The following is a 16,795-nucleotide window of genomic DNA, read 5'->3' on the forward strand; positions in this document are numbered from 1 at the left end:
ATGGAAGATATTAGAGAAACCCTTTCTGGAGAAATAAAAGAACTAAAATCTAAGCAAGTCGAAATCAAAAAGGTTATTAATGAGGTGCAATCAAAAATGGAGGGTCTAACTGCTAGGATAAATGAGGCAGAAGAGAGAATTAGTCATATAGAAGACCAAATGATGGAAAATAAGAAGCTGAGAAAAAGAGAGATAAACAAATACTGGATCACGAGGGCAGAATTCAAGACATAAGTCATACCATAACACAAAACAATATTAGAATAATTGGGATCCCAGAAAAAGAAGAAAGAGAGAGAGAGGGGCAGAAGGGATATGGAACAAATTATAGCAGAGAACTTCCCTAATTTGGGGAGGGAAACAGGCATCAAAATCCAGGAAGCACAGAGAACCCCTCTCAAAATCAATAAAAATAGGTCAACACGCCGACATCTAATAGTAAAACTTGCGAGTATCAAAGACAAAGAGAAAATCCTGAAAGCAGCTCGGGAGAAGAGATATGTAACCTACAAGGGTAGAAACATTAGATTGGCAACAGACTTATCCATAGAGACCTGGCAGGCCAGAAAGGACTGGCAGGATATATTCAGAGCACTAATGAGAAAAATATGCAGCCAAGAATACTATATCCAGCTAGGCTGTCCTTGAAAATTGAAGGAGAGAGAAAAAGCTTCCAGGACAAACAAAAACTAAAGGAATTTGCAAACACGAAACCAGCCCTACAAGAAATCTTGAAAGGGGTCCTCTAAGCAAAGAGAAAGCCTAAAACCAGAAAGGAACACAGACAATATACAGTAACAGTCACTTCACAGGCAATACAATGGCACTAAATTCCTATCTTTCAGTAGTTACCCTGTAATGTAATGTAAATGGGCTAAATGCCCCAATCAAAAGACACAGGCTATCAGACTGGATTAAAAAATAAGACCCATTGATATGCAGTCTGCAAGAGACTCGTTTTAGACCCAAAGACAGCCCCAGATTGAAAGTGAGGGGGTGGAAAACCATTTACCATGCTAATGGACATCAAAAGAAAGCTGGGGTGGCAATCCTTATAGGAGACAAATTAGATTTTAAACTAAAGACTGTAATAAGAGATGAGGAAGGACACTATATCCTACTCAAAGGGTCTATCCAACAAGAAGGTCTACCAATTGTAAATATCTACGCCCTTAACATGGGAGCAGCCAATTATATAAGGCAATTAATAACAAAAGCAAAGAAACACATTGACAACAATACAATAATAGTGGGGGACTTTAACACCCCCCTCACTGAAAAGGACAGATCATCTAAGCAAAAGATCAACAAGGAAATAAAGACTTTAAATGACACACTGGACCAAATGGACTTCACAGACATATTCAGAACATTCCATCCCAGAGCAACGGAATACACATTCTTCTCTAGTGCCCATGGAACATTCTCCAGAATAGATCACATCCTAGGTCACAAATCAGGTCTCAACCAGTACCAAAAGATTGGGATCATTCTCTGCCTATTTTCAGACCACAATGCTTTGAAACTAGAACTCAATCACAGAGGAAAGTTGGAAAGAACTCAAATACATAGAGGCTAAAGAGCATCCTACTAAAGAGTGAATGGGTCAACCAGGAAATTAAAGACGAATGAAAAAAATTCATGGAAACCAATGAAAATGAAAACACAACTATTCAAAATCTTTGGCATGCAGCAAAGGCAGTCCTGAAAGAAAAGTATATAGCAATACAAGCTTTTCTCAAGAAACAAGAAAGGTCTCAAGTACACAACCTAACCCTCCACCTAAAGGAGCTGGAGAAAGAACAGCAAATCAAGCCTAAACCCAGCAGGAGAAGAGAAATCATAAAGATCAGAGCAGAAATCAATGAAACAGAAACCAAAAGAACAGTAGAACAGATCAACGAAACTAGGAGCTGGTTCTTTGAAAGAATTAACAAGATTGATAAACCCCTGGCCAGACTTATCAAAAGAAAAATGACCCCAATCAACAAAATCATGAATGAAAGAGGAGAGATCACAACCAACACCAAAGAAATACAAACAATTATAAGAACATATTATGAGCAACTCTATGCCAGCAAATTAGATAACCTGGAAGAAATGGATGCATTCCTAGAGATGGATCAACTACCAAAACTGAACCAGGAAGAAACTGAAAACCTGAACAGACTTATAACCACTAAGGAAATTGAAGCAGTAATCAAAAATCTCCCCCAAAAAAGCCCAGGGCCAGATGGCTTCCCAGGGGAATTCTACCAAACATTTAAAGAAGAATGAATACCTATTCTTCTGAAACTGTTCCAAAAAATAGAAATGGAAGGAAAACTTCCAAACTCGTTTTATGAGGCCACCATTACCTTGATCCCAAAACCAGACAAAGACCCCATCAAAAAGGAGAATTACAGACCAATATCCTTGATGAACATGGATGCAAAAATTCTCACCAAAATACTAGCCAATAAGATCCAAAAGTACATTAAAAGGATTATTCACCACAACCAAGTGGGATTTATCCCTCGGTTGCAAGTTTGGTTCAACATCTGCAAATCAATCAATGTGATACAATACATTAACAAAAGAAAGAACAAGAACCATATGATCGTCTCAATAGATGCAGAAAAAGCATTTGACAAAGTACAGCATCCTTTCTTGATCAAAACTCTTCAGAGTATAGGGATAGAGGGTACATACCTCAATATCATAAAAGCCATCTATGAAAAACCCACAGCGAATATCATTCTCAATGGGGGAAAACTGAGAGCTTTCCCCCGAGGTCAGGAACACCGCAGGGATGGCCACTATCACCACTGCTATTCAACATAGTACTAGAAGTCCTAGCCACAGCAATCAGACGACAAAAAGAAATCAAAGGCATCCAAATCGGCAAAGAAGTCAAACTCTCACTCTTTGCAGATGATATGATACTTTATGTGGAAAACCCCAAAGACTCCACCCCAAAACTGCTAGAACTCATACAGGAATTCAGGAAGGTGGCAGGATATAAAATCAATGCACAGAAATCAGTGGCATTCCTATACACCAACAAGACAGAATAAAGAGAAATTAAGGAGTCGATCCCATTTACAATTGCACCCAAAACCATGAGATACCTAGGAATAAATCTAACCAAAGAGGCAAAGAATCTGTACTCAGAAAACTATAAAATACTCATGAAGGAAATTGAGGAAGACACAAAGAAATGGGAAAACGTTCCATGTTCATGGATTGGAAGAACAAATATTGTGAAGATGTCAATGCTACCCAGAGTAATCTACACATTCAATGCAATCCATATCAAAATACCATCCACTTTTCTCAAAGAAATGGAACAAATAATCCTAAAATTTGTATGGAACAAGAAAAGACCCCGAATAGCCAGAGGAATGTTGAAAAAGAAAAGCAAAGCTGGGAGCATCAGAATTCCGGACTTCCAGCTCTATTACAAAGCTGTCATCATCAAGACAGTATGGTACTGGCACAAAAACAGACACATAGATCAATTCAACAGAATAGACAGCCCAGAAATGGACCCTCAACTCTATGGTCAACTAATCTTCGACAAAGCAGGAAAGAATGTCCCATGGAAAAAAGACAGTCTCTTCAACAAATGGTGTTGGGAAAATTGGACAGCCACATGCAGAAGAAGGAAACTGGACCGTTTCCTTACACCACACACAAAAATAGACTCAAATGGTTGAAAGACCTAAGTGTAAGACAGGAGTCCATCAAAATCCTAAAGGAGAACAGAGGCAGCAACCTCTTCAACCTTAGCCTCGGCAACTTCTTCCTAGAAATATCACCAAAGGCAAGTGAAGCAAGGGCAAAAATGAACTATTGGGACTTCATCAAGATAAGAAGCTTTTGCACAGCAAAGGAAACAGTCAACAAAACCAAAAGACTACTGAGAGAATGGGAGAAGATATTTGCAAATGACATATCAGATAAAGGGCTAGTATCCAAAATCTATAAAGAACTTATCAAACTCAACACCCAAAGAACAAATGATCCAATCAAGAAATGGGCAGAAGACATGAACAGACATTTCTGCAAAGAAGATGTCCAAATGGCCAACAGACACATGAAAAAGTGCTCAACATCGCTTGGCATCAGGGAAATCCAAATCAAAACTTCAATGAGATACCACCTCACACCAGTCAGAATGGCTAAAATTAACAAGTCAGGAAACGATACATGTTGGCAGGCATGCAGAGAAAGGGGAACCCTCCTACACTGTTGGTGGGAATGCAACCTGGTGAAGCCACTCTGGAAAACAGTATGGACGTTCCTCAAAAAGTTCAAAATAGAGCTAGCATACGACCCTACAATTGCACTACTGGGTATTTACCCCAAAGATACAAATGTAGGGATCTGAAGGGATACGTGCACCCCAATGTTTATAGCAGCAATGTCCACAACAGCCGAACTGTGGAAAGAGCCAAGATGTCCATCAACAGATGAATGGATAAAGAAGATGTGGTGTATATATATACAATGGGATATTATGCAGCCATCAAAGGGAATGAAATCTTGCCATTTGCCAATGACGTGGATGGAACTGGAGCGTATTATGCTGAGCGAAATAAGGCAATAAGAGAAAGACATGTATCATATGACCTCACTGATATGAGGAATTCTTAATCTCAGGAAACAAACTAAGTGTTGCTGGAGTGGTGGGGGATGGGAGGGATGGGGTGGCTGGGTGATAGACATTGGGGAGGGTATGTGCTATGGTGAGTGCTGTGAATTGTGTAAGACTGTTGAATCACAGACCTGTACCTTCGAAACAAATAATACATGTTTAAAAAAAAAAAAAAGATGAAGAAGATAGCAGGAGGGGAAGAATGAAGGGGGGGAAATTGGAGGGGGAGATGAACCATGAGAGACTATGGAGTCTGAGAAACAAACTAAGGGTTCTAGTGGGGAGGGGGCTGGGGGGATGGGTTAGCCTGGTGATGGGTATTAAAGAGGGCAGTGCATGGAGCACTGGGTGTTATACGCAAACAATGAATCATGTAACACTACATCAAAAACTAATGATTTAATGTATGGTGATTAACATAATAAAAAAAAAAAAAGAAAGAAAAAGAGTAGATGCCAAGATGGCCAGGAGGGAGACAGGAAAGACTTTCATTTTTATCATTGTTTTATTTGCTGGTATCTCAAGACCAGAACACCTGCCTTCAGGTATTCAGACTGTCTTTTAGTGTGCCAAAGTTGTCTCTCCTGACTGGTATCCTATTTGAATTTCTCCTTCAGTGTAAACTTTATTTTCTAACAAGCAGTCTAGAGGCCATTCTGAAGATGGGCACTGATCTATGAACAACACTGCTCTGGTCCCAGCAACTTGAGTCAGTGGGTGCACCCATGTGTGGCCAAGGGCAGTATTTCAATTTGTTCCTCCTATGTCTTATCTGAACACTATCCTCAGAGCTCCACAAAGGCACCCAGTTTTATCACAATAGAAAGCTCTTAAGCCCTCTCCATATGCTCATCAACACAAGCTTTTCCAGTAGACAGAGAGGGGAGAAAAAACACACACACACACACACACACACATACAACATCAGTAACAAAAACAGCTTTTTAATACTGGCTTCTAAGTATAAGGAGAAGAAACAAAATCTGGATTCCACATGTTATTAGCAAGAAAATGAGAATCCTATCATTTTGCAGGAAGTTATTAATATTCATATGCTCACCTTTCTTTTCTTTCACATTGGATAGTAGGATTCATGTTGTGCTTTGCTGTAATTCTATGGCTTCTATTCATTAAATAATATGACTTGAGCTTTTCATAGCCTTTGAGAAGAGAGAGCAAGAATATTGGAGGCCTGGGGCTCCAAAGGATCTCTAGCTCACCAGCTAAATATTCATCAAAATAGGACACACTGCCTAATCTTTCTCTCCTCTTACAATCTTTGTTAGGAGAAATGATTCTTGTCATGCCCTTTCCATTCTCATTAAAGTTCACGCTTTAAAAAAAAATTAAGGCAGAAGAGCCAAATACTTTATCTAAGTGATGACTTGTAATAGCATATTGTGTGGCTTTGACCTTTTTGATGGATTCTATAATGCAACTGGCTTATTATTTCCAGTTTTTTTTCTGCCATAGCTCCTATTTAACAGTATCCCTGAACTTCTTGAAAGAGAATAAAGGGGATTATGTTCAATGAAGACTTGAAGACTATATTAAAAAAAAAAAAAAATCAAAGAAGTCCAGAGAACAGAAAGAAGTTATCAAAAGAGAAGTGATCACCTGTAGAAATGTCCACAGGTATCAGGGCCAGAACACAAGTATACAATGGTGAAGGAAACAGGGCCACTTGCCAAACTGGGATACTGAGAGGAAACCAGATGACAGAAGGTATTTGTCTTTAATCTCCTCTACTGAATTAGAGTATCTGAATGAAATTCCTTTCTTCCAGAACAGAGAAGAATTTGGGATCTAGATTGCCCAGATGATGAAAGAGTCCTTTGCATCAAGGTATTTAGAAGTATTTTTCTCTCATTTCTCTCTTTACCACCCCATACACAGATTCCAAAAATGCAGCATTGATTTGTGTTTAATCATTTATTGCTACTCAACAAACCACCCTAAAAATTAGTGCTCTAAATAATGACGACCTGTATTTTGAAATTTGAGCTGGGCTCGGCAGGGACATCACCCCTCCGGTCCTCATGTCAGTGGGGGCAGCTTAAAGCTCACATGCCTGATAATTGATGCTGGCTGTCAGCTGGGCTCTCAGCTGGGGCTATGGCTAGAATACCCTCAAATGGCCTGTTTGAGTTCTTGGCTTCCTCCCAACATGGTAGCTGTTTCCATAATACTAATGTTCCAAGAGTACCAGGCAGTGGCCCCGTTAGTTTTATGCCTTAGAAGCCACATAGTGTCACTTCTGCATTAGTCACAGGCTCATTCAGATTCAAGGGGAGGGAACCCAGATCTTAACTCTCAATGAAGGAAAGCTAACTTCATTTTTCAAGAACACATGAGATGTGTCTTCCTTACAAAACATACCCCAATCCAATTCGTTCTCTGGACACACTTCAGGTTAACTACTTCATGATACAGCAATTCTCTAAGATTAGGTATGTGAGATAACAAATTTGTTAAATTTACATCTGCAAGTAGTGACATCGAGTTGGATGGGCCAACACAGAGATGACTAAATCAAATTTAGGCTCAGATCATTGCATTCACTTGGGATGCACGAAAAAATGGCTGTAAGTGATGAAGACAAAATTAGCCACCTTTTCTCTTGGTGCATAAAAGGAGGTTAAGTACTTGGTGAACCTATAACAATACTTTTTGGGTATTTTCTTATTTCCTAAATTGATGCTTTGGTAAATGTAAATTTCAGAATTATTAAATTGTACTATACTGGTCTGGAACAAAACTCCCAGGGATACAAAAAACTTCAAACTAAAGTAACATAAAAACATAATTATTGAGACAAAAAAAAAAAAAAATCAAAATCCTCCCTAAAACATGCAAAAAAAAAAAAGTCTCCATTCTGTCAGCAGGAATGATGCAGTAAACCCTTCTTCTCAGACACTTAAATAGTAGTCAAGGGAGCAGGCTGTGGAGTTAGGAACCTAGGTACCAAGTATGTAGCATTATTACTATCCATGTGTCTTTTAACATTATAGTTCTTAATTTCTCTATGAATCACTTTTCTTATCTATAAAAAAATTAAGGAAAATAAGAGAATCTAAACAATTTGTTGTTTTGAATATTAAGCCAGCCAACACAAGTGAAGTCTTAGCACAGGTTCTGGCACACAGTAATCATGAGCTCTGTGTCCATCTCAGAAGCTCAGCAACTCTGGCTCATCAGTGGGAAAGACCATCTTGGCCAAATGAGTCTACAGACATTACCTGGAAGAAGAGCCAGGTCAAGGTCACCAAGGACATTTTCAAAATCAACTTTTTTGTTACTAGGGTAAGGATGGCCATGCATATCCACAGACCAGAATGCAAAGCCACAAACTGACCATAACACATATGATAAACAGCACTGTTTGATAAATAATAAAGTTTATATGCATTTGTTCTGGGGAATTTAATTATATATTTTAGGAGATTCTGTAGAATTGGGAAAAAACTATAACAAAAGATTATTTTTAGCTAAGCTGTTTTTCTGATTTCATATATAATCATTTTTGTCTCCATCTTAACTAAGAAACTATTAGTTCCAAAATTGGATATGGTTCCCCTTCGTCCAGCTGCAAGGTAACTTCTGAATGACTAATGCAGTATTGTGGGCTTAAATGAATTATTATTTACAAGAAGAGAAGATGATTTTTTAAACCATAATATAATAATCTAATTCAGGAAATTAACATTGGTAGAATACTATTTGAAACATATGCAATTTAAAAAATTCTCACAATCAATAAAACTAAAAGGCAACCTATGGAATGGGAGAAGATATTTGCAAATGACACATCCGATAAAGGATTAGTATCCAAAATATATAAAGAACTGATAAAACTCCAGACCCTAAAAATATTCCAATTAAAAAGTGGGCAGAAGACACGAACAGACATTTCTCCAAAGAAGACATACAGATGGCCAAACGGACACATGCTCAACATCACTCATCATCAGGGAAATGCAAATCAAAATTTCTCACACCTGTCAGGATGGCTAAAATAAAAAACTCAAGAAACAATAAGTGTTGGTGAAGATGTAAAAATAAGGGAACCCTCTTGCACTGTTGGTAGGAATGCAAACTGGTGCAGCCATTGTGTAAAACAGTATGGAGGTTCCTCAAACAATTAAAAATAGAACTACCCAATGATCCAGTAATCTCAATATTGGGTATTTATCCCCAAAATACAAAAACACTAATTCAAAGAGATACCTGCACTCCTATGTTTATAGCAGCATTATTTATTTTATTTTATTTATCTGAGAGAGAGAGAGAGAGAGAGAGAGAGCACTAGTGGGGTGAGGGGCAGAGGGAGAAGCAGATTCCCTGCCGAGCAGGGAGCCCGATGCAGGACTCAATCCTGGGACTCTGGGATTATGACCTGAGCCAAAGGCAAACGCTTAACCAACTGAGCCACAAGGCGCCCTATAGCAGTATTATTTACAATAGCCAAATTATGGAAGTAGCCCACGTGTTCATTGATAAATGGATTAAAAAGATGTGGTATGTATATACAATAGAATATTTTTCAGCCATAAAGAAGAATGAAATCTTGCCATTTGCAATGACATGGATGGATCTAGAGAGTATAAGGCTAAGTGAAATAAGTCAGTCAGAGAAACAAATACCATATAATTTCACTCATGTGGAATTTAAGAAACAAAACAAATGAGCAAAGGAAGAAAAAAAGAGACCCCAACCAAGAAATAGAACCAAGTAATGGTTACCAGAAGGGAGGTGATGGGGGAATGGGTTGAATAGGTGATGGGAATTAAAGAGTATACTATCATGATGAAAAGAATAAAATAAAATAATTAAAAATTTTTTCATTGTCTCATTAATGTTCTTTGGTATAGAATCAATCAGTGTTCCCACATTACATTAACAGTAAAGCCCCCTTAGTTTCTTCCAGTCTGTAATAATTTCTCCTCTGTCTCTGTCATGACTTGGAAAGTTTTAAAGAGTACCAGTCAGTTATTCTGGAAAACATCCTTCAATTTGGATTTGTCTGATGCCTTCTTGTTTTTAGACTGAGGTTACATATTTTTGGCAATAAGACCTCAGAAGTGATGTTGTAACCTTCATAAGGTATCAAAGGTAATGTTAACCTTGATTATTTGGTTAAGGTGCTGTCTTCCAGGTTTCTCCACTCTCAAGCTATTCTTTTCCCCTTTGTTATTAATATTTCTTGATGGAAGGTATTTTGAGACCGTGCAGATACCTTGTTTCTGATCATACTTTATCCCAATTATTTTATTTTATTTTATTTTTTTAAAGATTTTATTTATTTATTTGAGAGAGAGAATGAGAGAGAGCACATGAGAGGGGGGAGGGGCAGGGGAGAAGCAGACTCCCTGCCGAGCAGGGAGCCCGATGCGGGACTCGATCCTGGGACTCCAGGATCATGACCTGAGCCGAAGGCAGTCGCCCAACTAACTGAGCCACCCAGGCGCCCCCATCCCAATAATTTTAGTATCCACTAATGATTACTGCCTGGAACAACTATTAGAGGGTCCTTGCAAAATGGTGATTTTGTACTGCCATCTGTCATTACATTATACTTCTTCTTCTGCATTTATGCATTCAATTCAATTATTTATTTATATCAGTATGGACTCATTGACGTTTGTTTCATTCTGTAAGTTTAATTCATTATTGCCCTCAAATTGGCAAGTGTGGTCTCCTTCAGGCTGGCTCTTGGGCTCTTTCAACATGACCCCATCAGCTTTTCAGCACTCTTACTTTCTGACACAACATGATGCTTCAAACTCATCTTGTATTTTTGCTGCCCTGGCCCTTGAATCTACAGTTATTCTAGAGAGCCCCCTCCTTTTTTTTTCTGGAGAATGTATATATAAGTAAGATGTGGGTGCTAGGTGTCATCTTTTCTACCAGGGTGTCATTGCTCCTAGCCCTCTCAGTGGCCAGAACTAGGCAACACAGGTATGTATACATATGTAACATATACACATCTATTTCCTTTTTTTTTTTTTTTTAGATTTTATTTATTTATTTGAGAGAGAGAATGAGATAGAGAGCATGAGAGGGGAGGGTCAGAGAGAGAAGCAGACTCCCTGCTGAGCAGGGAGCCTGACGCAGGACTCGATCCCGGGACTCCAGGACCATGACCTGAGCCGAAGGCAGTCGCTTAACCAACTGAGCCACCCAGGCGCCCTAGACATCTATTTCTGTATCTATTTATCTGCATGCATATTAAAAGCTATGAGTTCTGGTGTACCTGGGTGGCTCAGTCAGTTGAGCATCTGACTTGATTTCAGCTCAGGTCATGTTCTCAGGTTCCTGGGATGGAGTCCCATGTTGGGTTCCATGCTTAGCGGGGAGTCTACTTGAGGATTCTCTCTCTCTGCCCCGTGCATCCCCCCATCGCCCCCCACCTTGCTCAAGCACTCTCTCTCTCAAAATAAATAACTCTTGGGAAAAAAAAGCAAAGTTATGAGTTCATGCAGGTATCTCCTATCCAAACACAACACAAGGTTCCTTCTAGTTTTCTCTCATTCTTATGAGTAACTTCTTGCTCTGACAGTAAGAAACCTGGCTCTCATTATCCACAATATACTTCATTATTCTCTGAGTCCTCTTACATACATAAATTATTTTCATAATTGTGAACCCACAAAAGTTTATTAGCTATTGTACAGTAATTGTGTACAGTTATTTTTGTCTTTAGTCTTATATAGCATATAGTCAAATTGTCTTCTAAAACTACTTGTGCTCGTTTTTTATTCCTCAAACCACTCAGCATGGTTATATTGATCATTTGTAATACAGTTAAATTTATTTATTACTGTCTATATTGAATTTTGTGTTATACCTATGTGATGGTTAATTTTCTGTGTTGCCTTGACTAGAGATGCCAAGATAGCCAATAAAATATTATTTCTGGGTGTGTCTGTGAGGGTGTACCTGAAAAAGATTAGTATTCTAATTGGTAAACTGAATAAAGCAGGTGGCCCTCCCCAAGGTTGGGGGGCATCATTCAGTCTCTGAAGGGCCTGAGTAGAGTGGAAAGGCTGAGGAAGGGCCAATTCACTGTCTCTACTTGAGCTGAAATAGGTGCCTTCCTCTGCCCTCAGATACTGGTACTCCCAATTGTCAGGCTTTTGGACTCAGATCAGGACTTACACCACAAGCCCTCCAATTCTTAGATGTTTACACTGGGACTGAATTACAATGCCAACTTCCCTGGTTCTCCAGCTTGCAGACTGAAAGTAGTGGGACTTCCCTCTCTCCATAACTGTCTGAGCCAATTCCTGTAAATTAATCTCTTCTAAATATCCATACATATCCTATGGGTTCTATCTCTCTGGAAAACTCTGACTAATGCAACCCACATTCAGGTTTATTTTAACTGTTTAGTTTTTGATACCTGAAGTGTTCAAATGTTGTAAGAGTCAATACTATATCAAAGATATTATCAGAGAAGTGGTATTTCTCCTTTATGCCTCCTACCCACTTTGCCCATTTTTTCCACCCATCTCTAACTACCCCTTTTAGGAAAACAATTTCTAACAGGAATGTGTGTAATCATAGATACTTGGAGACTCACCATTAAAATTAACGTTGCGGATATACTTCAACAACTTCTTGCCCCCAGCTTGCTCCATCTCTGGACAGACGCCTCGGTAGTCAGCACAGAGATCTTTGTTCATATGATGGAGGGCATGAGCCATCGCATAGACTGCATCAATCACAAACTGAACTTTACCTTCCTGTTCATAGTTGGAATCTTTTCCAATTCTCTCCTGTCCTGCACATGAAAACAATAAACACGCACACACAAAGATTGGTGTTGAGTAAAACGTGTATATTTACATTTACTTTCAACTATGCTTAAAGCAAACAATGTTTTGGGGAATACAATCGTGCAAACTACATATCCACATTTGGCTACCATATTAAGTTGTTTTGATAGTGTTTGGTATTTTGACTTGGTACCACTAACCTTTCTCATATATTAGACAAACTATAGAAGCACACTCCAAAAGATCACAATGACAGCTTTTGTAATAAGCCAACATACTGCTCAAATATAGCAGTCCCATAGAATAAAGAGATTGCTGGGATTAGAGACTGGATTTCAATATTCAAATCTTCAAAGCTCACTCACTCTAGAGAGGTGTTGGATCAAAAGGAAAATGATAGAAAACAAACTGAATTCGACACCTGAATTTCAATATACTTCTATATATTTACTCCATCTCTTGTCTGGTTCAAAGGTTGGTATTACTGGCAACTCAGGTGCTCAGGCTAGAAACTGTGTCATTTTTTATTCCTTCCTTTCTTACTGCCCATCCTCACATTTATCTAATGAGGAGCTAAGTTCTATCAATTCTAGCTCTGTAACACTGAGTTGTAGCCACACTATCAATTTCCCGTTATGCCCTTCTCATCTTTCATCAGGATGCAATGCTAGATGCCTTCCTTCATCTATTCATTCCTCCATATTCACCTTTCCAAATAACAGAGCTTATCACCTCACACTCATGCTCAGAATTCTTCCATGGTTCTTTATTGCCCACAGAATAAAATTCAAATTCTTTCCCCTGACAAATGAGGATGCTCATCACTTTGCCTCAATCTGCCTAATAATAATAATAATAACTGATATTAAATGCCCTTCACTGTGTTAGAAACTTTGTATACTTTTTCATTCTTACTTTGTGAGTTAAATATTATTTATCCTCACTATACAGATAGGAAAGGTCAGCCTTAATAGAGATTAATTTACTTCCCAAGACCACTTACAAGTAGAGTGATTATCCCAAAGAACAAAGAATCCAATCAAGAAATGGGCAGAAGACATGAACAGACATATCTCCAAAGAAGACATCCAAATGGCCAACAATCACATGAAAAAGTGCTCAACATCGCTCGGCATCAGGGAAATTCAAATCAAAACCTCAATGAGATACCACCTCACACCAGTCAGAATGGCTAAAATTAACAAGTCAGGAAACGACAGATGTTGGTGGGGATGAAGAGAAAGGGGAACCCTCCTACACTGTTGGTGGGAATGCAAGCTGGTGCAGCCACTCTGGAAAACAGTATGGAGGTTCCTCAAAAAGTTGAAAATAGAGCTACCATACGATCCAGCAATTGCACTACTGGGTATTTATCCCAAAGATACAAATGTAGGGATCTGAAGGGGTACGTGCACCCCGATGTTTATAGCAGCAATGTCCACAATAGCCAAACTGTGGAAAGAGCCAAGATGTCCATCGACAGATGAATGGATAAAGAAGAGGTGGTATATATATACAATGGAATATTATGCAGCCATCAAAAGGAATGGGATCTTGCCATTTGCAATGACATGGATGGAACTGGAGGGTGTTATGCTGAGCAAAATAAGTCAATCAGAGAAAGACATGTATCATATGACCTTACTGATATGAGGAATTCTTAATCTCAGGAAACAAACTGAGGGTTGCTGGAGTGGGGGGGTGGGATGGGAGGAATGGGGTGGCTGGGTGATAGACACTGGGGAGGGTATGTGCTATGATGAGCGCTGTGAATTGTGCAAGACTGTTGAATCACAGATCTGTACCTCAGAATCAAATAATGCAATATATGTTAAGAAAAAAAAAAGAAGAAGATAGCAGGAGGGGAAGAATGAAGGTGGGGAAATCGGAGGGGGAGACGAATCATGAGAGACAATGGACTCTGAAAAACAAACTGAGGGTTCTAGAGGGTAGGGGGGGTGGAAGGATGGGTTAGCCTGGTGATGGGTATTAAAGAGGGCACGTTCTGCATGGAGCACTGGGTGTTATGCACAAACAATGAATCATGGAACATGACATCAAAAACTAATGATGTAATGTATGGTGATTAACATAATAAAAAAAATTAAAAATAAAATAAATGGCACATTTCAAAAAACAAAACAAAAAACAAAACAACAAAAAAACAAGTAGAGTGATTATGACAGCTCAGATTTGTCCAAACACAAAGCCCACATTCTCCTTACTACATTGACCCTACACAAACCTTTCCCTATAATTTTGTTATTGTTGTTGCTCCAGACAGATACAGTGCTTTTTTTTTTTTTTTTTTTTCCTGAAAACACCATCAACTCTAATGTTAAGTTATATTTGCTCATGCTCTTGACTTTGCTGGAAACATCCTGCTTCCTGCTGTCACTCATCACAACTTAATTCTCTCTCCCTGGTGCAATGCAATGGTTGCCTACACTTAGTCCCTCAATCACATTTAAGGATTTTCATGAAAAATTTCAAATCTTTATTATAAAATTAATAGTAGCACTATATTTTAATGTTCTACCAGTTTCCCAGAATTTTTTCTTTTCTTTTTTTCCCCTTATATCCCCAACAGCAAACACAGCATTTAGTAGTTAGTAGATTCTAGACAATACTTGTATTAAATTATGCATTCATTAAGCACATGATACCAAGAACTCTCTCTAGACCTCTTGATCCTTTATGAAGAATAATTATCCACAGATTGTATTTCACTTTCACAGCAGTATTTCCCAAATTGTTTTCTATGGCACATTTCTATAGTGAACAAACAAGAGGAATTCTACAACCCCAAACCTTTCCCCTGCAAAATAAAAGGTTCCTGATAGACACTGCATTATATATTTTTAGATTTCTTTACTGACAGACTTTTCCAAAGCATTTAATGTTATGAGAAAAATTATAATCTGTAAGAAGAAATTTCACAATTTCCCAAATTTGCTTGAATTTGTATTTTTCCTTTTCAGACTACACATTAGTATCTCATAGGGCAGACATTTCTTTGTGTGTGTGTGTATGTGTGTGTGTGTATATATATGAAATTTAAATATTTATTATATAAATAATTTAAATATCAACCAACCTCATGCTTACTGCCTGTCAATGGATCTAGGTCTTTTCAGTGTGTGTACAGGATTTTTGTTTTTTGAGTAAGATAAAATTCATTAAAAATTCATACTGCTACCTCCAATTGAAATTCAGGACTACAATTTTTTTATTAATCTCAGCACACTTACACTTCTACCTCCTTTCATGAGGAAAATCCTTGTTCTTAATGATACCATTAGGATGATTCATTTGCTTTATTCCATAATATAGATATTCTTAAAATATCTTGTCTAACAGTCTAAGAAGTATATGAATAGCCCTTTGAAAATTGTTTTTCAATTTTTTGCCTATTTTGGTGGTAGATTCTGAGATTAGGGATTGCTTTGTTAAAGGGTAAATTTATATGCATTTTTTCCTAAATATTGACACATTCTCCTCTACAGTGAGACTGTACTAATTTGCTCTCCTACCAACAAAGGGTGAAAGTGTTCATTTCCCTAAGGACATCAACAAGGTATATTGTGGAACCTGATTTTGTCAATCACATAGATATGTGTGAAACACCTATATAGTGTATTTTCATTTGCTTTTTTCTGAGTATAGGGGAGGTTGAACATTTGAGCATATGATTGAGACCCATTGTATTTATTTTTCTGTAAACTGTTCATAATGCAACCAATTTTTATAAAAACTTGGTCATTTCCTTGTCTATTTTTAAAAGCTATTTATTAATTAGAAATATTAACTCTTTGAGATTAAGTTGCAAATCTTATTCCCAGTTGGTCATTTTTCATTTTCTTTCTTTACATATTTTCCAAATAAAATTTTGTAGATATGAATTTTTTTCAGTTTTGGACTTTTTTAAAATTTAAATTCAATTAATTAACATATAGTGTATTATTAGTTTCAGGGGTAGAGTTCAGTGATTCATCAGTTTTATATAACACCCAGTGGTCATTACATCATGTGCTCTCCCCTTAATGCCCCTCAGCCAGTTACCCCATCCCTCTACCCCCGTTCCCTCCAGCAACCCTCAGTTTGTTTCCTATGATTAAGAGTCTCTTATGGCTTGTCTCCCTCTCTGATTTCGTCTTGTTTTATTTTTCCTGGGTTTGTTTCTTTTAGTAACCAAAATCATGCTGTATGTATTGTTCTTTGATGTGCTTGTTGGAGATGTTCTCAGTCTAGTACACTCCTTTTATCCATTATATATTCCACAGAATTAGTGTCACTGGGTTGCTTCAGTCTGCTGTTATAATTATGCCCACTTTTGTGCACAAACTTGAGCATAGGGGCTGGAATTTGAGGTGGAGAG

At 38.0% G+C, this 16,795-nt stretch overlaps 1 protein-coding gene across 2 annotated transcripts in view; it reads right to left on the reverse strand.

Annotated features, from left to right (window-relative positions):
• The window catches only part of GRM7 (glutamate metabotropic receptor 7), a 621,924-nt gene that overhangs the window by 282,921 nt on the left and 322,208 nt on the right, over positions 1-16,795 (reverse strand). For both annotated transcript variants that reach the window (XM_034998142.1, XM_034998141.1), the window contains exon 5: positions 12,222-12,422. In XM_034998142.1, coding sequence (XP_034854033.1) covers positions 12,222-12,422 — 201 coding nt within the window. The remainder of the gene's footprint in view (positions 1-12,221; positions 12,423-16,795) is intronic.

The sequence above is a fragment of the Mirounga leonina genome, unplaced genomic scaffold (genome assembly GCF_011800145.1).
Source record: "Mirounga leonina isolate KUSES-001 unplaced genomic scaffold, KU_Mleo_1.0 Mir_94, whole genome shotgun sequence".
In the NCBI taxonomy this organism is placed as follows: domain Eukaryota; kingdom Metazoa; phylum Chordata; class Mammalia; order Carnivora; family Phocidae; genus Mirounga; species Mirounga leonina.